The following is a 25757-nucleotide window of genomic DNA, read 5'->3' on the forward strand; positions in this document are numbered from 1 at the left end:
TAAACATAGAATTGTAAAATAGTTGTGCAAATACAGATTTTCTACCACTGCACATCACATTATTCCCTATGACAGTCTGTCTAACTGTCCAAATAATGTGAGCAGAATGCATCTTTTGCATCTTTGCAAAAACAAAACATGCAAAATACACCTTTGTCAGAAAGTTTGTCGAAAATATTCTGACTTTGCAACGTTACAACGTAACATCAATGCAGCTGCTGATGCCCCAAGACTTCAGGATGCTGCGTAACCCCGCGCATGCGCAGAAGAGGAAGATTTAGCCGCTGCCTGTATTTCCTGCTTGCTGTTTCCACTCGAAGCGATGGCAGAAGTGAAAGCTTCCCTCATTTGTGCAGGTACATACACTTTTTCAGATTATATTATTTAATGCAAGACTATGTATGTAACTGCAGCGTGTGTACAGCTGGCGGAAAAAGACCCTGTAACTGTAACTGTGAAGCAAAGCCATGCAGAGTTAGCTAGGACGACAGCTTAGCTGGTGATGCTTCAGTCATGAGGTTCCAGGCAGAAGAAGGATTGCAGAATTGTTACTAAGCTCTTGTTCATATTATGACAATTTGTACTTTATCTGATTTCATGTTTCTTTTTACCGTTGCAGTTGTAGTGGCTTTCCTAAGTTCCACGGTGCTTGCAATTGTTGAAGATCTAGATGACACGTAAGTGATGCTGGTTAAATAATGGAGCTTCCTGATTGTCACATTATAACATAATCATCTAGCAACTTCACATCAAAGGCGCCAAATCAGTTGCAGAGGGGTGGAGATCAGCGTTCAGCTCAGTGCATGCTACTTTACGGTTGCAGCGGACTGAGGGAAAAAAAATGCAACCATGCTAGTTTGGCTTTTTTTTTCTAACTTCGGCTTGTGTCATTCAAGGTTCAATAGATTTTAAGTTCACATTACATTTTCTGAGGGCTACACAGAATATGGTTTAAAGCAGTGGGGGGTAAGGTGATGTTGGTTTTAGATTAGGTTTCTTGTCTATTTGGATGCCTATGGTTGGAAGTCTGTTGAGACTAATTAGGCCTCTAGAATGTGTGTCTGTTTGTGTGCGTGTGTGTGTTTGCATGTGTGTGTTTTGGGAGGTGTCTTTATGCAAATGTATGCACTGTACACAAATAATAATTCAGTTTCCTGAATAGATGTACTTGTTATCAATGTCCGTCTGTCATTTTTCCCTCCAGTGTTCAGCATGTAACATGTGCGTCATGTAATTTGACTTCTTCACTATATAAGGCATATGAGTAACTAGGTGAGGATAAATTCACAGCCTAGTATTGGCTAAAATATCCAAACTATCATTCATTGTTTTTTCCTTTTCCACAGGTTTAAAGACACCAGAGTGGACGATGTCTGGCTGGTCGATGTGAGTCTGACATTTTGCACACACAGACACAAAAATGAGTCTGGGCCCATTCAGCTATGCTTTACTCCACGTCCTTTCCACCACTGTCCGGCTCATCCCTTGCGGAAGCGGCGGCGGTAGGGGTGGGATGAAGGAGGGCGGGGGTCCGAGGGAGTGTGCAGACTGTGCTGTGTGTTTGTTTAGTGAATGAGAAGTCATGCATGTCTGCTAAAGCCAGGGGGCTCGGAGGGGTTTATACCAGAGTTTGTGTCTGGGCCCGCGAGCAAATCTAGCTCCAGCACCAAAAGCTGCTTACACTCCTAGTTTGGATGGGGTGAGCGAGTGTGAGTGCTGGACAGTGATGATTACAGTGAAAGCAGTTATACAAGGGTCACTATTACACACACACACACACACACACACACACACACACACACACACACTTCAGTACATACAGTACAGGGATACAGGTGCAAACATAGGCCTCGGGTTTGGAAAGATTTATGATTATTTATGGTTATTTATTGTTTTTTATATGATTAGAAATGATATTATTCTATGTATGGTTATATATAATGATGAAACATAGATGATATGTTGACATAAAGCACATAACCTAAATATCTTTTCACTTCTGCCGGTCATTTGCAGTTCTATGCACCATGGTGCGGTTACTGTAAAAAGCTGGAGCCAGTTTGGTACGACGTTGGTGCCGAGTTGAAGAGCTCCGGGTCGCCGGTCCGGGTGGGAAAGATGGATGCCACTGCTTACTCTGGTGAGGAAATGATGAGGCACATCACAGTCTTCCCTTTCAACATTACCTCATTAGCTTTCTGAATGACATTGCCAGTGATTGATTTACTTATGTGCTTGGGGGAAAAAGACTCACATTGATCCACTCCATTGTTCGTTCCTACAGGATGTGTGTAAGCCTAGTTGCAGGGATTGATGGTGTAATGGTAGAAATGGTACACTGGGAAAAATATGGGCAAATTTATAGTGTAGTTTATTATACTGTCTCATAATGGTTAAACAGAAATTGAAGAAGAAGACTTGTGTGACTTGTGTAATTTAAACTGCAAATTTAATGTCAACAACAAAAAATAATAAAAATGCAGATTGGAGTTTTGGATATACAAACATTTCTCAGAGGCAGAGCTACAGTGGCCGAGAAAGCTCAACACACTGCAACTTAAGAAAACACGAAACACAAGCAAATTAAGAAAACATCTTCATCAATTTGACAACACATGCGCTGCAAATACACACAACACAACCAAATACACAAACACGCTGCAAGTAGCACAGACGAAACAGATCTGTTTCCAGGGGACACAAAAACGTGATGAACCCGGCTGGGACACGCTTGTTGTTCAATGAATCATGCGATCACGATGGTAAAATAAACCAAAAAAACTTTTTTAGCTCATATTCCAACACCACTGATGAGTAGCCGACTTCAATAACTTCAAAAGTCACAAAGCATTGAACAACAAGCGTGTGCCAGCCGGGTTCATCTCTTTTTTGTGTCCCCTGGAAACAGATCTGTTGTCGTCTGTGCTACTTGCAGCGCGTTTGTCTATTTGGATGTGTTGTGTGTATTTGCAGCGCATGTGTTGTCAAATTGATGAAGATGTTTTCTTAATTTGCTTGTGTTTTGTCTATTTGCATGTGTTTTCTTAAGTTGCAGTGTGTTGAGCTCTCTCGGCCACTGTACAGAGCTGCTCTGGAGGCAGAAATAATCTCTTTGATTGCGTTAAACCTCAATGGGCGGAGCCAAAGAAGTAGAGTTTTTAGACTGAACCCCAGTGAAAAAGCCAAGGGGTAGGAGAGGAGGAAGCTAATAATACAAAGCCTCACTACTAACTGAAAAAATGCAATCTAGCCATAGTAAGTTATCTAGGTTGGCTAGTTAGCCTAGTTGACCTTCTGAGTTCAAATTAGCCATATTAGCCTATAGCTAGCTAGATAAGATAGTTAGCTAGCTTGCCGACCTTTCAAGATCATAAATGCTATAGTCATGAAAAAAAAGAAGTAATTGCCATTTATATTTTGACCAGAGTTCTTTGCCATTCAAGTATACAGTACTTCAGAAGTATTCTGTTGTTACTCCGCTTTTTACCCATTGATTTACAGTGTGAAATCTTGTCAAGCTTATGTTCCACCAAGGACAGCGTTTTCCTAAAGCCCATACCCCAAGTCTGCATTACAAGCGTTCTATTCACCTTTTGTTCTCCAGTTGACTTAAAGCTTCTTTCTTTGTTTAATCATGTGAAACCAGATTAAAGTTCCAGCGCCAGTTGCATGACTTAACCCTCTGACCAAAATTAAGACGTTACTCAAAACCCATAAGCAGGTTGCAACAGAGAAGGATGGCTCCCAAGATTTGGAGTCCAGGCAATTAATGTAAAGTCTCAAACATAGGCTTCACTTGTGTCTGGGATAATATTTTTGTTTTCTGTATTGCAGGAATTGCATCAGAGTTTGGTGTTCGTGGCTACCCTACAATAAAACTGTAAGTGTCATTCCTAACTTTCCCTAATAGACTTCTGTTAACCTGCTCTGGGTAATTTATGGAAGGAAATTTGAACCTCTGAAATGCCAAAAATGATTATGACATTACTTTAGTACTGAATAAATAAAGTGTCCTAAGGGGAAATCTGCATCCCTTAAAGAAGGTAATTGCTTTGGCAATTAGAGAAGACATTTTCAAGCGCGACTGTTTGCTTTTAAAAATGTGTTTTTAAATACGTGATGAGATTTGAAATAAGTTCTAATAATTTAAAAATTACGATTAATACAAGTTATTATTTTCTGAACAAAACCACATAGTGCAGGTTAAAAGTCACAATGAAACTGCCTCTTGTAATTTATTTTGGGGCATAAATAGTTAAGTAAGTGTATGGCATTTTTCATTTCAGTGTGACTATAAAGTATTTCCTGTTGAAACAGGATGTTGGGGCAGGACATAACACAGGGAGAGATCATTCAAAAGTATAAACCAATGGGATATCAGTTAAGGGGAGAAATGCAGTTTTATTTGATGGGAGGGGTGGAGGGGCGGAATTGTTCAATCTGTGATGCTTTTATTGGTCGGAATTTTTATCTACGCCTCCTGGTACACGATGAGGTCACCATTAAAGATACACTGTTTTCCAGGAAGTAAAAGTATTGGGATTGATGGTGTAATGGTAGAAACAGTACACTGGGAAAAATATGGGCAAATTTATAGATTTGCATTATACTGTCTCATAATGGTTAAATAGAAGACTTGTGTGACTCGTGTAATTTAAACTGCAAATTGTTGTTGTTTTCCAGGAAGTAAAAGTAATGGGATTTTGATATAAAAATACCAGAAAATACACTTTTGTTGTATTTCTGTCATTTATTGTTAATTAGGTGTTTATTATGGCATGAAAAATCAGCTCACAAGGTGAAAAAGTCATTATTCATTTCGTTTGACTTTCAGCTGGTGTTTTTAAATACATTTCTTATGTCAACAAATCCTATGAAAATAACTAAATCAACAATGCGTTTGCTCTACTCCCATTACTTTCCGACATCCCACGTTCCCTTTTTAGCCTTTCATGCTCTTTTAATTGTAAGCTAAAAACCTTTAAATACAGCTCACAAAGACATAGTTTCAATTTTAAAAATCGCTAACTGTTACCATGAAAAGTCAGGCTATCAAATTCAAATGGGAACAAATTCTTCATTACGCCAGGGACTATTTTCGGTGCTACGGAACTACTTTCCTGAGATGGAAAAGGTGTTTACGGTCGGCTTATTAAGTTGTTTGAGGAAAAAGTCGGCCGGCAAAAGAGATGAAGTATGCTGCCTGAGCAGCAGCGTGGCTCTCTGATGTGTTTTTAATAGTTTTTTCAATACAATGGAGTTCTATGGCTACTGAGACATTTATGCTTTTTTGGGCATCGGCTACATGGACGAGACTTGTTAGCAAAACAAGTTCATTGCTGATTTTGTTATTTTCATAGGATTTTTTGACGGTAAGAAATGCATTAAAAAACACCAGCCTTATCCTTTAATGTTTTGATGATGCATCTTTCACAAGCCTTGTCCCCACTGTTGTGTATTTTCCTTTGAGGTTTAGCCTATAGAGATGCCCTTAGAGGACTTAGTCAGGAGGGAATAAGGTGTTGTTGCTAATACCTTAAGTCATTACTAAATGACAAACTGTGTTAACACCCTTTTGAACTTGCTAGTTTTATTAAATCAGACATTCCTGGATGTCACAAAAACTGTTAAAAATCAGGTTGTTCTTTATCTAAGCTTTCACAATACAACTTTTATTGGAATTTTTTGCCCATTATGTGACTTACGTTTTTCCAAATTTCCAAATTTAAATTGTGATCTATTGATTAGCAAGTGTAGACTTGCTACACTTGCTAGCACAAGTTTGGTCTATTTCCATTTGTGAACTCTTTCAACTGATTTTCCCCTATGTGCCTCCATTACAAATTGTTTCCTGATGTGCAAGTGACTTTTTTTTTTTTTTTTTCCAACAAAATGAATGACTTTGGGTAGACACCAGCTGCTCAACGGCAGAACTCATGGTGCCTTGAGAGAAATGATCATCAGACATGGCAGTGTTTCCTCCATATATTAGAAACAAAATCATTTATCTGCAGACTGTCATAATGGACTCCCTGTTTAGTTTCATCAAGCTCGTTTGGGAAACTGCCACAGGATCACGGCAGGGTTCATCGCATTAAACCAAGCAAGTGATGAAACATCCATCGAAGAACACGATACCTCCCCTGGTGATGGAAAGAGACTGATTTAGAGTTCTGTTTCCCCCTGAGTTCATTAGGCCCTGTGGGCTGATGCAACCTTAGCAATCACTCCTTAATGCATTCTGCTTGTTGCGGTGGTTTGGGTTCAGCAGTATGCTCGGAAGAAACTCCATTAGGGACAATCCTTTGTTTCCACACCTGAAGATTTAATATAATATAATCTTTATTTGTATAGCGCTTTTCAAAACAAAGTTACAAAGTGCTTTACAAAACATGATAAAAGAGTACAACATACTCAGGAGTAGGGCTGAACGATTTTGAAAAAATATCTAATTGCAATTATTTTGACTGATATTGCAATTGCGATATGATTTGGGATATTAGAGGGATCATTTTTACATCATTATTCTCATTTTCATTGAAAAACGTATTAAAATGATTATGCTGTGATTTTTGCGGGGATCTGTACCAAACAAAGATGTTTTCTTAAGTCTGTAGAATATGATGTGTAGGCCAGGACATCTCTGCAGCACGACAATATTTAATTCAAAATGGTATTTTGACACACATTTCGCCTTTAACAAATATTGCGCCTCCTGCGATTTGAAAATTGCAGTAGGCCATATTGCGATTTCGATAAAATTTCGATTAATTGTTCAGCCCTACTCAGGAGTCCAACATTGTCATAAATAAGATAAAAATAAATAAACATGAAGCATAGACACCAAATAAAACAAAGTTTATAATAAAAGCAATACAATAAAAGTGATAAAAATGAATTAAAACAGACAGAAATACTATAAATACTATGAAAAAGCCTTCCTGTAGAAGTAGGTTTTAAGAAGTGATTTAAAAAAATGCACTGAATTTGCTAGCCTAAGATCCTCAGGGAGGGATTTCCACAGCTGTGGGGCTCTAACAGCAAATGCCCGATCTCCTTTTGTGACAAGGAGGGTCAAACCTGAGGAACGCAGGCAGCGGCTATAGGCTCATATGGAGCTAATAAATCTAAAATGTAAGTAGGAGCAAGGCCATGTAGGGCTTTAAACGTAATCAGTAAAATCTCAAAATCACATCTATACCTAACAGGTAACCAGTGAAGAGAGGCGAGGATGGGTGTGATATGGTCACTCCTGCCATTTTTTTTTTTTTTTTGCGGTTGTTCATCACCGAGTTAAGTTTTTCTGACAAACCAATTTCCTGGATGCAAAGTGTATTGTCACAAAATGCAGTACAAAGTAATTAAAGGGCAGAATTCCTCCCCATCGCCTTCTTATTTCACACAAATGTCTCATCCTCCCTGTCAGCACTCTTCAGAAAATGAATGTCGTAAAACACTGAATGGTGCTGAATGGTATTGCGATGAAATTATCAGCCTTTCACTCTTTTATTGACCATCTGTCTCTCTCCCTCTCTCTCTCCCTCTCTCTCTCAGGTTAAAGGGCGATCTCGCCTATAATTACAAGGGGCCAAGGACAAAAGATGATATCATAGAGTTTGCCAACAGGGTGGCAGGGTAAGTCACATGGTTCTCCCTAATGACGCATTTCACTCATCATTCCATAAGGGATAGACCAAGTAGACCTTACCTTATTTAACAGGAATACGCTCTATATTGATATGAACCGTGCAAACATGTTCATGAATGCAGGCCATATCTGTTTCATAGCTTATTGAATTTCTGCCACCAATCCTCTAGTTTAAGCCACTGTATCAATTTAGGCTGACAGTTTTTCTCCTCCTTGAGGGAAATCAAACTAGATCCATGACGGAGGAGTTGATCAAAAGCTTGGCTCTGATTTGAGTCGGGGACTGTAAGTCGTTGAATCCCCACTGGGTGGAGCCACAAGCACACAAATCACTACTCAACCAGGGAAAAACTGGAACTTTGTTATTCAGTCTATCATTCTTGTGCTGTATAAACGACTCAAATGTTGCTTTTGAACTGATATGTTTTTACTCTGAATCTTGATAATCATGAAACAAAATAACCTGTGTGTGTTTTATTCCCGCTCCAGACCAGCAGTGCGGGCACTTCCCAGTAAGCAGATGTTTGAGCACATGATGAAACGACATGATGTGCTCTTTGTGTATGTCGGCGGAGAGTCTCCCCTCAAAGTAGGTGCCATCTATCTCACAAGCAGTGAATCAAGCGTCAGTGAAAATTCATATGAATTTTATTGGCCACTGGGGCCACCATATAAATATTAGTTTGAGGGCAAACATATAAGAAATGTATGAAGGTACAGTACTGTAAGGCACTCTGGATAAAAGCATCCACTATATGACATATGTTTTATGTTATTCACTCAAATGTAGCAGAGCTGCCACACCACTGAAGCTGTATATTGATTGAATGATAGACGCGATGTTCCTGGCTGGTGATGTTGCCAAGTATTCTGAATGAAGAGTGGGTTGTAATACCTGCTAGTGACACAGCCGTGACAAGTTGTTATAGACTGATTTATTGAACGCTATTCTGCGAAACTGAAATACTGAAAGACCCATTTGCCGTTGCAGGAGAAGTACATCGACGTGGCAACAGAGCTCATTGTCTATACTTATTTCTTCTCGGCTTCAGAAGACGTCTTGCCAGAGGTAAGGTGCTGAATACGAGTCCTGTCTCTTAAAAGTTATCTTAATAAATATCAGAAAGATACTGGAATATTAATAATAATATTTTGGGTGATTTTCAGGTTTCATTCTCCTCAGATGCCATGTTTAAAATGTTAATGAAGCAGTAGATAATTTGCACCCAATAGGTGTTTCAGTCCTTTGAAGTTTTCTAGACAGAAGTGAAACAAAAGAAATGTCATTCTAGTAGCACTACTATCACCCTCTAAATGCCACACACACACATCAAGCTTGCCTGCTGTCTTTGCAATATTTCTTGGTATGAGGTTCACAGTTTGCTGCAATGGCCTGCTGCCAACAGCCCTATGCCATATGCTTCAGGTGCACATAAATTAAAAAAGTAAAGGAGGATTTATGGAAGTTGTTTTTGAATTATGTAATTTATGTGTTTTCACCAGTCAGTGACTTTGCCGGAGCTTCCTGCAGTCGTAGTCTTTAAGGACGGGGCTTACTTTACCTATGATGGTGAGTATTGGAGTGTTTTTATTAACCACATAACCTACATGTCTGGTTTACCCTGTCTATCTGCTGTGTTGTCTGGGTGTGATGTTTTCTTATATTAAACTGACCTGAAAATCTGTTTCCCTGGAAAATGGGCCACTCTAATTCAGGCAAGCATAGGGTGCCATGTTGTCTACTGTTCGTTGTCTTCTTCTCCCTTTTCTCTCTCTCTCTTCTTCTCTGTGAGCCTTGTTTTCTCTAGACTTGTTCTCCCATTTTCCAGTCAAAACTCCTGTTCTTTTATCTTTCTCACCACAGTGAATTATGGTGTGCCTGGCCCATCATAAAGTACCCCGGGCTCTGCCTACTATTGTATGTGTGGTCAGGCCAGTGATGTTGTGGTGGTTTGTCTCTGGGCGGACACACATAGCGGGCCAGGGTGGATGGATTGGACTGTGTGGGCGTGGGAAACCACACTTTAGGCCAAAGAAACCAGTGCACAGCTGGTAATGTGGATATACATCTGAGTGGGACGCAGCCAAGTCTTATAGAATCATAGAAGCAGCAGTCGAGTCACAGCAAAGAATAAAATTTTGCCGTAGAGTTTTAGAGGAGCTGCCTTTTCTGTTGCCTTCTAGTAAAGAGCTCCTCAGCGCAGCAGTATAAGTCCATCACATTCCTCCATGATGTCTTGCATTTTGCTGCCACTCACGGCTTGTTCTGGGAGGCGGAAGCGGAAAGGCAGAGCGTCCAGGCACAGCGCCAACACAAATGGGCCCCAGTAGTGGCTGTTAGGGAGGTGTGGTGCACGGTGTAAGGCCCGCAGGACAAAATCCATCTCCGGGCTTTCCCTTGTTTGCCAGTTCACGTCAATCTGCTCCACCTGGCAATTGTGGAAGGGGGGCTTCCTGAACCAGAATCTCAGCAGGAGGGGGTCGCCACAACAGACGTTGATAACAAAAACTCCACACTCCAGAGAGTCCTCAAGAACTCGGATACGGAGGATGTTCTGAATGGCTAACATTGCCATGGTGACAGCATATTAAGCTTGTCAAGGATTGAGAAAGCGAGGAGCAATACAAAATGACATGACTGTGGTGGATTTCTCACTTTCCCTTCAATCCTTTAGAAACTGTATGAGGAAAAAAAAAGACTTTTGTAATATCAGGAATCTCATCTTTTAGGTGAATATAATAGGTGAAAATAAATAATCAGACTTTATTTAGCTCACTGAGCACTTACCGACAGCAGGAAGAAATCTCCAGTGTGCATCAGAGAAGGAGTTTTGGCCGTATCCTGTGTTCAGTCTAAGACATATTTTACCTGTGGTCCACAGTATCTAGTTTCTTGCCAACTGTGCTCTGCTGTGTTGCTCAGAGGATTGGTCTCGCTGAACATCCACTGAAGGGATATTGGCTCAGAGAATGAGCCGAGAGCAGCTCAGTTAAATAAGGTTGAGGCATCTTATATGGCTTTCTGTGACACTCTGACTTTGCATGATGTTCTCCCCGGAACTTCACATCTGTGGGATTTTGGCTACACTTCTGAGAAACATTTTGCATAGATACCGAATGACACCATTTTATGACAGACACTGACATTTATTCATGTCTGGCAGGGTTTGTTTTTCCATCTGCTGTATGTGTATATGTGTATTCCCATCGTGGGAAGCTATTTTTTTTCATTCACCAGCCACAGTGGCTAGTGGCTAGTGGGTCCCAGAATTCACAAGTCACTTTAATTATGTGCCCCCTGATATTTGTATTTTATCCTCGTGAAGATGCGGATTCAGAACACTTATTAGAGATTCAGCACACATTTCGTGTTCTCATTCTGCAGGTCTTACTTGTTATGTTTAAAGAATGGATGCCAGCGAGCAAAGCCGCACTCTGTCCAAATAAAGCCTCCCGCTTTGTGTAAATGCCATTTGACATATTGTTGTCGAGCTTTGATCGGTTTACTGCACATCGCAAACAGCACCATCCATTCTGGAGAATCCTGTTATAAAATAGTACAGCACAGAGGCTCATGCATATTTAATTGCTCAAATGCTCAGATTCAGACTTCTACAAAGCTCGAGCACAATTTAGTAATGTTACTGTTGCTACAACATGCACACAAGACCAGCAGTAGTGCATTTCAAGAGCCCAGTTGTTTAAGTCTATGTGCTGTGAAAGCTACTGGACTACATGCAAATTCTGTTATATGGTGTAATGATAACAAAAATAGACAGTTGGATAGTTTGTTAGCTTGCTTGCTGTTTGCATGTTTTATCTGGAAATCCTTCAACAAGCGAGCTGCTGTCAATATACAATAAGCCTAGCATAAGGCTTTCTGTAGAGCCATTCAGTGGTTTATGGTTTGGCATTGCCACCAGTTGTATGGAAAGGTGCATAATGCAGCCAGCTGTGAGGCGGAATTAGTTTGCATATGCTAATGGCAAGCGCTTTAGTGACAGGCTGATTAACTTTCCATGAATGTGGTGACAGGATGAGATCCCACTTCTAAAGGTGATGACACACGGGTGACATTTTGAGGCAATGTAGGTGGACAATATTCACCTCACTGGTGATTTGAATTGGCAAAGAAGACAGAATCAATCTGGATGACATGGTGATGAAATGTGCAATGACTGGTCATAACTGTTGGTCGTATTGCCCTCACACATTATGTCACCCATGTATCAGCATGTACGACATGTACCCATAATCCAGCAGTGTTGCACCTTTTGTCTTTTTGGCAGCTAGTCAAAGCATTGTCAGTGTCAATCCTAAAGGGATTCTTTCTTCTATATATTGTTAGAAAGCAACATATGCTGTCCTATTGTTGTTTTACTGTGCGCTCTGTCATTGTTAAAGACTTGGATCTGGGTGGTACATACTGAATGAACCCAGACCTCTGCTAGTTTCAGACCTCTTACCCGGTTTGAGTTATCTTTGACGATATAACCTTCCCCCTCTCCGTCTGCTTACCTCCCTCTCTCCTCTGCTGCTCCCCTTTGGTTTTGTTTCGTCACTATTTGCATTGTCTTGGAAGTCTTGTATGCCATTAACCTTCCTCCTTGAAATGTGTCAGAGCTGCCTCTTCCCGCCTTTCAAACTTTGACATTGGATCATTCTCACTCCACCCACTGTCTGTTTGTATTCCCCCTCCTGCCCCTCATCTTTCTCCCTGCCTCCCGCTGTGTGAACTCTGGGCTGACAGGCTCCTGTAGGGCAGTATGGAGATTGCGGGGCTGGCACCCTGGAAGAGAGCAGCTCTAATTTGTTTCAAGGTGAAGGAGGCTCAGTCAGTGTAGAGGTTCATCAGGCTGTGCGATCCCAGCATGGGGGCTTCAACTCTCCCTCCTCTGCTACTGAGGGATAGAGAAGAAAGCCGGGCAGCTGCATGCTGTCTGGAAAGCCAGAACATCTGTGGAAAGAACTCTCTGGAATGTCTACCAATTTGACTGACTCAGCACCCTTAACGACAAGGCTTTTTTTTTTGCCTTTGCCTAGCAATAACAAGTAGCTCACATTGCATTTAGGTCAGTTGAGCTTTAATACTATTATATGCTGTGACCTTGGGGTTTTAAAATCGTGTTCCAGGTTGTCATGTTAAGTATTATGCAGTAGCCTAGCCTCCCAGCTCCTTTGGGACCTGCAGCTTAAGATCTATGTGAAAGTCATCAGCGTTCATGTAATTCCTGTAATGGTAGCAGAAAGGTCATGATAACTTATTAACATGTCATAATGAGGTCTCGGGCTACGTTTGACATCAATTATGAGCATCCTGTAGCCGCTCTCGGGCAGAGAAAATAGTTTCGTTTAGCCAGCCTCAGTACCCGCTCTTTATACCTTAAGGGACTGAAACTGTCTTCCATTTGCATGTTGCTTCCAGATGTCAGGGTAGAAACAACATGTGGTTCACACTCAGGAAACAATGCTGATATTTTTTATTTTTTGTGATTGGCTTTCCGATGCATCTGGGGAATCACGCATTCCCTGTAAAATTGGAAAGATCTGCCAAAACTGTTTCCCGAAAATGAATAATTTGGGGAGAATCATTTGTGTGTGTCTGTTTTTTTTTTTTTTAAGCCACAAATGCAAAATGGTTCTGGGAATGAGGTCAGGTGAGCTTTGGGATATTCACCAGATAGCATCCCAGAAAGAAATGCACTGCATTTATAGGAAATGGAAAATTACAGCCTATTTTTAATGTTTTTGAAAACCTGCTTTGTATATTGAATAAATAGCAAACATCTCTCACAACATGCTCAATGTGGATGAGTCAGACCGACAAAAATGTTCCTTCATTTATGTGTTGGCAACCATTTGTGGAACCATTATGCTTACACCTAGATTGATTCCGAGTCTGCCCACTCATATGCACAGTCCACTGTGTTGAAAGTGTCTCTTTCAGACCCAAAATAGCCTCCCTGACCACTTTGCCCAGAGGCAGCCCTCTGTCAAAACAATTTTTGACCGGCCTTCCATCTTTAAATGACCTCTGTCAATGAATGCTCAGCTTGTGTCCCGCTCTGTATTCCTTAGAGAGCGAAACAGGTAGTAAACACTGTGATCTTCTTACAATCCAGGCATCAATACACCATTCAGCTTCACTTTTAATATAGACAGGTTGTGTACTGAATGCTGAGAGGCTGTTTTGTGTTTCTCCTCCTGTAAGATAATGTCTTTCTGTTGCAGAGTACGAGGATGGTAGCTTGTCATCCTGGGTGAACAAGGAGCGCTTCCAAGGATACCTTCAGATCGATGGCTTTACGCTGTATGAGCTCGGCGAAACAGGTGCAGTATGCATAAAAGTTGTCATCGCCTCAGGCTCTGTGAAATCTATAGTATATGCTCTCTCTTCTCAAATTGCCTTTCCCCCATTGTTGTTTTTCTTTTCTTTTTCCTGAGTTTTGAGCTAATGTTTTGAGCACTGCTATTCTCAAAAGTGCCTGTAATAGACAGATCAACAATTACCTATCATACCTATAAAATTTTTTGATAATACAATGCACATAGCTTCATTCAGCCCCATTTCACATAAAGTAATTATATATAGTCACAGTTTTTATAATATGTCACAATTTTCATCCACATACCCAATCTACATATACCCAATCTAGAATGCTTTAGAAGACCATAACTCCCACATTGTAAATGTGATTGTCATGAAACTTGGTCCACATATTGAGCTGTCCTGGCTCTACGACTCAGGGACCGTCCGAGTCTGCCATGATAGATTTTCTGCCAATTTGGCTTTTTTGAAAAACAGTTTCTTCGCTAAGGCTTTTTCAGTTCTTGACCTATCTACACCAAACTCGCAACGTAGCATTAGTGGTCCTAGATATACAAATGGTCTATAAAACAGCTCAATCAGCTAAATAACATGGCAACTATAAACCAATGAAGTTGAGGTAGATCGTGACCAAACACAAAGCTGTCTGCATTGACATTCTAAAATCATCCTATAGGGGGGCACTATAATTAAACATTTATATCCTGTAATTCGGATGATGAAATTTGTCATACATGCTCTAGGTCTATGTACTAGTCAAAATATAAAGTTTGTTTGTGACTGATTAAAGACGCCATGGTCTATGACTTAATAATAATATAATGGCATAGTATAGCTCGTAGATCCAAGTGCATTGTGAAATCAGTATGAAACTTGGTATTCTTGTGTCTAAAGGAGCGCTGTAGTGATGTGTCAAATTTTAAAGGCCATATCTCACACATTGTATGTCAGATTCACGCAAAACCTGTTGCCCATATCCAATTAACCATGCTCTACAGATTTTCCTTTTGGACCAACAGAGGACATCATATTTAATTCCCATCATTTTGCATTTTTTGAGAAAGTTTTTTTTCCAGAAGGCTCTCTCTCTCTCTAAATTTTTGGCCAATCAGCTTCAAACATGCAGCATAGCATTAGTGGAGCAAGATACACAAATGGCTAATAAACAAGGTCAATTAGATAAAGAACATGGTCATGATAAGCCAGTGAATTTGAAATTGGGCATGTTCAGTCTATGAATTTTCTTAAACAGATTCCATGACATTTGATCTATATAGATTATTAGATGGATATCCATGTCAATGAAAAGTTGTGAGTGCCAGTAGCTCTCTGTTAAGTATTCCCAACCACATTCCCAGTATTCCCAAGTATTCCCAGCACTTGAACCCTGTGACCCTTATATCTATAACATTGCATTTATGTGTTAAGCCCCCCCACGCTACTAGCGGCTGTGTTTGAATTTGAAATTCTAACTATAACTGTAATTATGATACCAAGCAATACAGTATCTCTTACATGCTGTATATAACCTTAACCATTCCTGCAAGAACCCCTTGATCTATCCGTGACCACTGGGGGGCAGGCTAGCACTCTCATCACAACAACAAAGGGGGCTCTAGCCTCAAACCCCACAAGTCTGAATAACATAGTCCTTTTAAGTTGTGTAACAGTTGTTTTTATATAGACCCATTTGTCATGTTGTGGCTTTGGGTTTGGAATTGCACCAAAATAGGCCTTCTACCAGTGAGTGACCACTTGTTCCCTGTTAAACCGAGAAGAAAGCCTTAGCTAGCCTAATGTTTGAGTGATGAATGAATAAAGCTCTGTTGGTGCCTTTTCTTTACTTTACCCTGTTGAGAGGCAATGTGTTTCCGCCAGAGCCTTTTATCTCCCTGCCATTGTCTTCTCTTCCGCTTTTTTTGTGTGTGATTGTGATTTGTAATCCTTGTCTGCCGCCACAGGCAAATTGGTGGCGATTGCAGTCATTGATGAGAAGGACCCAACAGAGGAGAGTGGCAGGTACAAAGAAAACTGTAATATTAAAGCGTGACTCCTATATAAATTACTTCCATACACTCCCATGGTAACCGCTATAGTGACATTTAAGTGCATGGCTTTCAAAAAAAGATAAGACTTGCTGTTATTGTTTGGATCTTCCCACAAATTGCAGGCATAGCATAAAAAAAGGTTAGGCTCAAACTCGTGTGGTATTTCACTCTCTTCTCATTTGCTTTTAGATTAAAGACCCTGATTCAGAGGGTGGCAAAGGAATACAGAGAACATTTTAACAGGTAAGGCACGGATGTGCGAGGAGGTCAAAGATGAATATCCAATTTATACATTTATTCTAGGATGGTGCACTCACTAGGGACCACTGCCTGTCTATTCACCAGCAAGTTTACGCCTTTGTCAGAGCACGTCTGTTTTCATCGAGGTTCAGTAGAAAGGTAATTATGCAAAATGTCAGCTTCCAAATATAGGTGTTCTTTTCAGCTGTCAATCAAAACTTGGTTGGATCAACTTGTATTAATGCATAATTGTCTGTTTTCCGGGTAGAACTCCAATTGCACAATAACAACAGCAGATGGCTTGCTCATGTTATGTCCTGTCTTGTTCAACCAGGTCTTTTACTGGAGAGGGACTGATTTTAACCAGAGCTCAGAGCACAAAAACAAAATTAATTTAAAATGTAGAAAAACATATACAATCAGTAATAATGATTAGTAGTAGTAGTATTAAAGCTAGACAGACCTGCTAGACACTACATAGTAGAGAGAGACAGCAAAGGTTGGAAACATGGAAACAGGATGGATGAGATGATGCAACACAGGTCATCAGCTACAGTATACAGTACGCGCCACAGCACATTCAGTCAGGACACCCAAATAATGTTAAGCGTAGACAGAGCAAAGTATGTGTGCAACAGGATGACCTAATGAGTAGGTAGATCATCTTTTAACTGGAGGGCCCAGGTTCAATCCCCTCTGTCTGCAAGCCGCCCTGCTGGAGTGGCAGATGAATCCCTACAAGCTCCAGCTGAGTCTGACATCTGACCTCCCTATGCACGGGGGGGACAAGTAAAAAGAAGATTTCCTTGTCAGGATCAATGAAGAATTTTCATAATTATGTTGTCCACAAGTTCTGTACTATGCCCCAATGCTGACTAGTTCATTCATCAGACCGGGCGCTGCTGTTAAATGAAGAGGTGTATCTGAAATCGCCGTGATCAGAGTGTTTCTCCCTCTCCAGGCAGCCCCATTAGGACTGATTGAATTACACAGATCCCTATCATCAATTAGACTACTATCTGCCATGCTACCTAGTCTTGTTTTTGATGTCAGACTCTCGAGACTCCGAGATCCCGGCTGAGATCAGAGCTGCCTGCGGCGTTCTGACACACCTAAGCGGTGGCTGTAATTACGGTCACACCCTCGAGTGGCGCTCCCTGTGGTTGGTGGAGGCAGCGCATGGAGTCAACAGACCATACGTGATGACTGTCATTTGAATGAGTGAGCACAGTTTGATGCAGTAATAAATGCCGTGGCATTCAACTCGCCCTCCATCTGTAGCATTGTGACAGAACAATAAAAGCAATCTCGCAGATCTGAGATGGGACTAGTCATTGAATTACGGGAGTTGGGTGTGTATATGTGTGAGAGAGAGAGAGAGAGAGTGAGAGTCGGTAGGTGGGTGCGTATTTTGTGGTTTAAATTCTGCACCAGTAATTATATATTTGCGTTTATGCGGCAGTCGCTGCACATAGGGGTGCTGACAAAAGTGGGACGGGGAAAGGGAAGATGGATATGATGGGAAACAAACCTAGACACGTTTAAGGTGCTGAGTGAGCAAAGCAGTGACGGCAAAAGAAATATCGTTACCGCTATCATGTCTTCACACACTAGCCTTAATCTCAGATCCCTATATTCCCACAGTCCTCTACAGAGATTAGTGTTGGGTATGTAGATTATTTTCCAGCTATGGCAGATGCATAACTTACTCTTTCATAGAACTGTAGCTTTCAGTGCGGAAGTGACAAGCTGACTCTTTGAGGGGCTTTATTCCCAGTCTGGCCCAATATTGTCAGCCAGATTATCACTAACCCAGACTGATATTATATTTCATTCAGTGGATTTATTATATGTTTCCGTCTCTTCATAATCATATCATTGATATCAGCGCAGGCAGTATTGTTTAGCACCCAGGGGACAAACGTGCTACACGCGGCAATGATTCAGTATGAATATGATGTATATATGTAAAGGCCCCCATAATCAGTCATTCAGTGGAAGTCACCGGTTTCCCAGGACTTCTGCAACCCCCATTCCCAAGTCTACCCACAATGCACTCTGCTGCTCAAACACAGTGCAGTACAATGAGATACAAATTGAATTCCTCCTCTGCCTTATCGTTTAGATAAATCACCCGAGACTTTTCTGTAGTGAAAAAGAAGATGAGGAGGAGGAGAAGGCATAGGACGGAGCTTTGGGGCTTTTCCAACAGACACAAATGTGATCCCAATTTCCGTTTAGAGAGCACAGTCAGAGCGTGTGATTCCATTCAGTGTTATTTCACATTTCTGTGCCATTGTGGAGGAAGGAGGAATTCAAGTTTGCGTCCCAGTTTGGGACTGGCTTCGGTTTTATGCATTCCACTGAGAGAGAAAGACTGGCGTATTTTATTGTACCGTATGTTTATTTGGACGCACTTGTTTCTCTCACTCATTGATTTGTGTTGTGTCCGCAGAGACTTCCAGTTCGGCCACATGGATGGGAACGACTACATCAACAGCCTGATCATGGGGTAAGTGCCTCATGTCCGGCCTACCTCTCTTTTCTTTCCCCACATCATCCTCCTTTTCTGTCCTCTACCTGAGGTTGCCTCCTGCAGGCTACTAGTCCATATCCGGGCTGACTGACTTCCGTGGCTCTTGCCGTTAAAGATGCTCTCTCATGGAGCCGTCAATTACACAGACGGACTGTCATTTCAGTTTAGCGCTCTTGGCAATTTTGAGTGCACACACACACACACACACACACAAACGCACACACAAACACACACACACACAAGCTCCAGCACATCATCCATGTGCGAGGGGGCAGGACAGTGAGAGGAATATATGAGGAATTTAAGGATAAGGCTGCGCATGGATTAAAGTTATACTGGCACTATGCTTTAATAGCTTGTCGGAGAGCAGCGCTAATGATGCAGCGAGCCCTGCTAGCGTCGCGGCCAGGCTGGGGACGACTGCTGGGGTGTCATGCTCGGAGAGGCCCTGCCACTGACATCCCACACTTTTAATTAGAGGGAACCCCGGCGGCGTTACAGGCCAGCAGGACCATAGCAGTGGGTGTGTGAATGTGTGTGTTGGTGCTGTTGTGTGTGTGTGAAAATGTCTTCTGTCTACCAACATACAGTATCTAATTATGTGTGTCTGTGTACAATTTGTGTGTGTGTTATAGGCTGCTGCAGGATATTATTTTAATTTCAGTATGTTATTGTTTGTATGAGGCAGATTATAGCAGACATGCTCTCCTAAGCCCTGTGTAATTAAAAGTGTGTCAGTGATTACAGTCGATGTTGTATTGGAAATATGACTACGTTCAACCGACAGACTCCCGGTGCATAGCTGAAATTAGAAAGGCGGTGTTTATATTTAAGGATAAAAGAGGTGATTAGCCTTCCTAATTTTGCATGAGTACATACAATATGTATTTCGCCGGGTTTTACGGGACTGAATTTGGCCGCTGTAGCACAGGATTAATTGCCCTCCTTTGAGGAATGAAATCCTGGCCTGTCAATGTCCACTAATCCTCTCCCTTAGGAGGGCCATGGAAATAAATCTGATGGCTTTTTATCCCTCCCTCCGTCATCACAGAGATTACAGTGTTCTGGCAGCGGTCTATCTGGCGTAAGGCTGCCCGCGCTCTCACCAGAGGCACATAGACACAGACTCATGAATACGCACATACACACACCGTAAACACCACTCCAACTCTGAGGCTGTCTCTGTCTCTGTTTAAACGTGGGATTACCGCTGTAGCAATGTTGCGACCCCTTATATGGAATGCATTGTGGTCTGTGGAAAAACTTAGAGGAAGAGATGTGAGGTGACTGAAAAGTCTGTGAGCGAGGCCAAGACTTGTAATGACAGAGCTTGAATGAATAGAAAGGGCATTACCATACAAATCAATGGTCAATTGACCGGTACACTTAGAAGCTGTGATAGGTAATGTGGTAGAAATGAGCATTGGTGCTGTAGACTAGACTCTGATAGAAGCTGATGAGTTACAATAGCAACTCTCATGCACGGCTCACACGAAACAGGTCTTATTTCTGTGACAACAGTGTAAATATTACATGGCAGACATTTCCGGCGGACCAAAAGAGATTACTAAGATACTGTTTCTGTCAATTCTAATTCTGTAGTGAACAGCAGGGAGAGGCAACCGCGCGCCATGGAGGCCCGGGAGTCTGCAGGTTTTCATTCCAACCAAACAGTACAGCAGGTGATTTCACTGATTAGAACACCTTCAAGCAGAGAGGAGGAACTAATCAATGAAATCGCCTGGTGCAGTGTTTGGTTGGATTGAAAACCCGCAGACTCTCGGCCCTGCATGGCACACACTCGCCTCTCCCTGGTGTACGCTATATGACCCCCTCGGTATGGACGGCAAACCCCCAGTAGTCTCCTCTCACAAAGGTGAATAGGCTAATCCATATTAATTTTAAATGGATGCCATCTGTTGGAGTAGGCTGGATGTCAGATGGAATACATGTTTAGTGTGTGTGTGTGTGTGTGTGTGTGTGGCGTGCATGTGTGCGTGCGTGTGCAATTGCAGATCTCAGCTGGGCAGAGTAGTGGGGCGTTGATGACTCTACCACACAGGGGTGTGTGTTTGTAGTCCTGATCTCAACTGGGTGGTGGAGTGGGACAGTGATGGATACGTATGCGGGTGTGTGTAATTTGTTGCAGGGTTGAGCAACACCACAGGGATGTGAAGTGGCAGCGCCGTGATGGACTGTTAGTGTGCCTGTGTGTGTTTAAGCACTAGGGTTCCTTATCTGAGCCAGGCTTTGGTGTTGCACTAGACGTGTGAAAGAGGGAATGCATGTTTATATGACCTTGTGCGTTATCTAACTGAGTGGTGTAATTCTTCTGCTGATTTGTGTATGTGAGTGGGCTCAAGTGTGTACTGTATGTATATGTGTGTGTGTCTTTGTTCCTTCGTTTTCTGCTGAAATGCAGCAGGCTGGACTGCTGTGTTTCTTGGTATATGTTGTGTGTGTGTGTGTGTGTGTGTGTCTCTGTCTGTGTGTCTCAACATGGATGCAGAGCTGCTCTCCTCTGGACTCCATGTGATTCACTTGTCAGCTGTAATTTGTAAAGGTCTCTTTAACTGTGACCACAAAGCCCCTGAGTTGCACACTGTTTGCATAAAAGATAGAAATGACACTCCAAAATAGGCCAAGCTGCATTTGCCTTTTTTTTTCCTTGGAAAAATCCTCTTTTTGAAAGAATGCCCATGGGAAAACTTAGGTTGCACTGAGTACAAAGGATTTGTTTATCTCACTATTGTATTCTCTCTGTGTTACAATTTGTTCTTTAAGACTCTATAATTTGTTCCCATCTAATGATGCACTTTGATAATGGCTGTGTCTGAGGTGCTGAGGTTAACAAGGTTAAAAGCTGTGTGTGTGCTCTTCCTCAGCGAGGTGTCGGTGCCCTCTGTTATCATCCTCAACACATCCAACGAGCAGTACTTCCTGCCCAGTGAGCCGACTGAGACCATGGAGCAGCTGGTCCAATTCATCAACAGTGTTTTGAACGGATCCGCACAGGTCCGAGTCTTCTCCTGTTCCCTTCTCCTCTCCCTTTCATGCTCCCTGTTTATGCATTCTGTTCAGTGTATCCTCTCCCCCCTTTCCCTTGTGTTGTACCATTGTAATCACACCAGTAGTCTCCATTAATCAAGCGTGTTGCCTTGCATTTTAAGTCCTTTCCAGAAAATATTCTCGTGAGATGAGATATTTTTTACAATCTCTTTTTGCAGGTTGAGATATTGCATGTTTCATATTCTTGTCCCTTTTGAATAGATTATCTGCAATAATTCTGTTTTCTAAGTCAGTGTGAGATTATTACATGACTTGGTATTGTCGTGTGTACACTAATCTGCGCGCCATCTGGAAAAAAAATGTCATCACTTTTCCTGCATTTACAGTAAAGTCACCAGATGTATGAAACCATAAGCCAAACAATCAGAGGTCCCCTCAGTTTTCCAAGAACCTTCTGGGTTATTTTTTGCTTAGCAAAACAAACCGGGTCCCACCAAATAAACAGCAGTAGAAACCTCCACGCTCCTCTAGTCCAATTCCAGCCACTGTCAGCCTGTTCACCCCAAGCTGGCCGTGGCTGGCATAGGGTGTCTGAAGGGTTCAGGGTTCATGCTTCATGTGGAAATGCACATGACGGTCAAATTTACGTATTTGCGGCCAAAATGACGTAGCTGCGGCCAAAACAACTGGGCGCACTGGAGTCGCGTGTGAAGTCGTTCACCACCTGAAATTTGAAACGACGCAGATGGTGCCGCAGTGCCTCCGTCCAGGATTGGCTGTACACAGTGGAACTTGAACTACTGACTGATTCCAGTACAGAGTCTACCAGGGTTTCACAAGTAAGCGAGAAACCTGTTAAAGGGGTGGAGAAAGCAAAGGAAACGGATGACCAATCAGAATCGTTTTCCGTAGCCTGTTGGCAGACATGTTAACACATCTGTCCCTTGAACTAACTCCTGTAAACATAGCTTCTGTAAAGGCTTCATCTCTGTAATATGATGAACTCAGCTGGTATTTTCTTCTCTCTACTGGGAAGTTTAATGTAGCAGCACAAAACAAAAGTGGCGCTAGTGGTGATGTAGTCTCCCCACGACATACATAGTGTCAATCAATGACACTCTATGTAGCCAATGAAAATACTATCACCAGAGCCTTGTGGTCAACCAGGAAGCACCAGTAGTATAGTAGCATGCAATACTAAGGTTTTAGTGCACGGTCATCATGAGAAGGGCGAGAAGCACCAGCACCAAGCTACACTGACGGCACGTCTAGCCACGTATGAACCATGAACCACCCATAAGAAGACAGAGTTAGTAGGCTGTGGCATCTCTCCAGCAAACTTTAACACCAACTCCTCTGTCTCCACCACTCTGTCTGTCTCCCTGCAGGCGTATGGAGGTGATGGCGTTGTTCAGAGGGTCAAACGCGTGGCCTTTGATGCCCGGTCCACCATTATGGTAAGTTGGTGAGAGCTCAGTTTTGGCTGCAGCACATAGACAGACATTATTTCTCAAGCAGTGTTATCATAATTTTAGTTTTCATTTTTATGTAGTTTCAATTTTTATTTCAATTTCAGTATAGGTTTTAGTTAGTTTTCAGTGTGGGTTTGGTAGTTTTTTTTTTTTTTTTTTTAAAGTGTCGTTTTTATTTAGTTTCAGTACTAGCTAGTACTATTTGTGGTGCTGGCAGTATTTTTTAATGCCATAATTCTTGAAGGTTCAGAATAGGTATTTTATATGTGTTCACAACACATATTGTGTAATAGAGCCAATAAATCACAAATTCCTGTATGTAAATATATTTACATCTAACTTAAAGTTAGGACTACTTGGTTTGATGCTGCACAAATGAATTGCACCAGTGGACTCAACAGCAATCTGAATTAAGACCATTTAGCTCAAAATAATCCCAGATGGCGTCGGCAGCGCTGGCACTTCCTCCAAGAACAAGAGGTGCTCATGTGGCCGAACAAGTCTAAATTATATCGCTTCCCTATGGCGTAGTTAACGTTCAGTAAAAATAGCCAAACACTCTCTGCCCAAAATTCATTCTTTTTTACCATGTGCATTAACAAAACGACAAAAACTAAAAACTTTTCATGTCTGTTTTTATTTTAGTTAGTTAGTTAGTTAGTGTTTGTTCAGTATAAGTTTTTTCAGTCTCGTTTTATTACTATTTTTATTACTTTTATGAAATGAGTTTTTGTATTTGTTTTAGTTTTATGATAATAACCTTGTTCCCAAGCCAAGATACACAGATCTGTTTTAGCCCCTCTGCACTAATTGTCTTTTTCTATGCTCACCATACTACTAACAGGGTAATAACATGTCACTGTTATGGTTAATTGTTATTGGTAAGCGTCACACCATACCTCGTCACCTTGACTCTGTTTGCCAATTTAACAGAATATGGATGCTACCCGCTCCCAGCTCAGCAACACTGTAAAGCAAATGCCCCAACGCCCTGCACTTTCCCTCTGGGAGCAACCAACATTCAAAATAGAAGACTGTGTGTACAACGGAGAATATAGGGAGTAAACACAAAGTATGGAGAGAGAGAAAGGGAGGAGGCGGAATGAGGAGGGAGGAGAGAGGGTCAGGAGGCTGCTGTGCCTCCTCCTCCCACTCTTTTACCCTGAGCAGTTGGTTCTGTGGGAGGACTGGTGTTAATTTGACCAAGGGTGTGATAGGAATGTAAATACGGCTGTGTTGTCGTGCTATCTGGTTGGCACAGTTGTACTGTAACCAGGAGTGAGCTTAAGGCTGTCCTAGAAAGGGACACAAAGGGCTTCAAAGGAAAATTATACATTCGATTGTGAAAACTGCTGAACTAACAGGAATAGCTACTTGTGGAGTGTCACCTCGAGGCAGGAAGGAAAGGCTTTTAGGAATACTTTTTATTGAAGTTTTTTGCCAAGTAAATTCTTTTGCTATCAGGTTTGGTTTGACATGGAATCAATGGAAGAATGACACCTGTAAGAGAAAGAAAATGTTATTCTCTATTGTTTTATTCCTTCCCATATTTTAGCAGGCTGCAAGCTTCCATCTCTGTCTTGAGCATCTCCGCAGCTTGTCTTGCTCACAGTGACAATGATATGATATGAGGCAGATAGGCAGCAGCCATCACCTTGCCCCTGGAGAGCCCATCTAAATGCACGGCTGACAGGAGCATGAGGAAGCAGCCACATTAGGCCCAATGACTCATGGCCGGCTGTGTTAGCATAGCACACCCATCTTTACCTCATCTAGCATCGCAGAGCACCAGCAATTACCATCCTTCTTCCAGTGGCAATGACTGGAGGGAACATGAATATTTCTCTTCCTCTCAGCTCAGTGGCTGACAGCAGTGGTGACCGAATATCCCCTTGTAGGCACATTGTCTCTGCTGCACCCTGCTATATTAAGGCCAAATGACTCCGTCAATGACTTGAGCTTAGTTGTGCCCACAGGAGATGAGGGGCAGTGTATTCGGCAGGAGTATAATGCTACATGTCGAAAAAACCTCCCATGTGGTATGTGATCGTCTGTTCAGGACACGCGTGTGAATGGGATGTGTTTCACTTTAATCATGGCTACGGAATTTGAATAACTCCAGCCTGATAGCTAAGCCACTTGTTGGCTTTGTGCAGTTATTTCCTATAAAGAATCTGAATTTTCCTCAGGAATAAACACACAGACACTTTTTCCTTTACCGACAGTTTGCTGTACCAAAAATGTACCGAAAGCATACTGAACAGTGGAGCCATTATTATTACGTGTACTGAACTGTGACTTTTGTGGTTTGTTCCAACTCTAGTATTTTGTCAAATTGCAGGTTGCTTTTTGTTAAAAGGGAACTGTGATAGAGAGGGCGTCCTTGAGCAAGACAAGCCCAGAATATGCCTGCTGCAGGTTTATGAGAGTGTTTTTGGCAAATGAACTTGCGGTCAGCACTGAGGTGCTTGCTGCA

At 41.9% G+C, this 25757-nt stretch overlaps 1 protein-coding gene across 1 annotated transcript in view; it reads left to right on the forward strand.

The window, feature by feature from the left end:
• The first annotated feature begins 276 nt into the window (after positions 1–276).
• The window catches only part of LOC139649419 (protein disulfide-isomerase TMX3-like), a 28042-nt gene continuing 2561 nt past the window's right edge, over positions 277–25757 (forward strand). Inside the window, exons 1-15 of the mRNA XM_071525811.1 lie at positions 277–356; positions 620–677; positions 1347–1386; positions 2017–2140; positions 3835–3880; positions 7555–7635; positions 8138–8237; positions 8640–8717; positions 9152–9218; positions 13880–13978; positions 15938–15995; positions 16214–16267; positions 18720–18776; positions 21686–21815; positions 23198–23266. Coding sequence (XP_071381912.1) covers positions 323–356; positions 620–677; positions 1347–1386; positions 2017–2140; positions 3835–3880; positions 7555–7635; positions 8138–8237; positions 8640–8717; positions 9152–9218; positions 13880–13978; positions 15938–15995; positions 16214–16267; positions 18720–18776; positions 21686–21815; positions 23198–23266 — 1095 coding nt within the window. The 5' untranslated portion in view covers positions 277–322. The remainder of the gene's footprint in view (positions 357–619; positions 678–1346; positions 1387–2016; positions 2141–3834; positions 3881–7554; positions 7636–8137; positions 8238–8639; positions 8718–9151; positions 9219–13879; positions 13979–15937; positions 15996–16213; positions 16268–18719; positions 18777–21685; positions 21816–23197; positions 23267–25757) is intronic.

Source organism: Centroberyx affinis, unplaced genomic scaffold, assembly GCF_046629955.1.
Source record: "Centroberyx affinis isolate AG114_WGS23_722 - 3 ecotype Tasmania unplaced genomic scaffold, CSIRO-AGI_Caff_v1 ptg001340l_1, whole genome shotgun sequence".
In the NCBI taxonomy this organism is placed as follows: Eukaryota; Metazoa; Chordata; class Actinopteri; order Beryciformes; family Berycidae; genus Centroberyx; species Centroberyx affinis.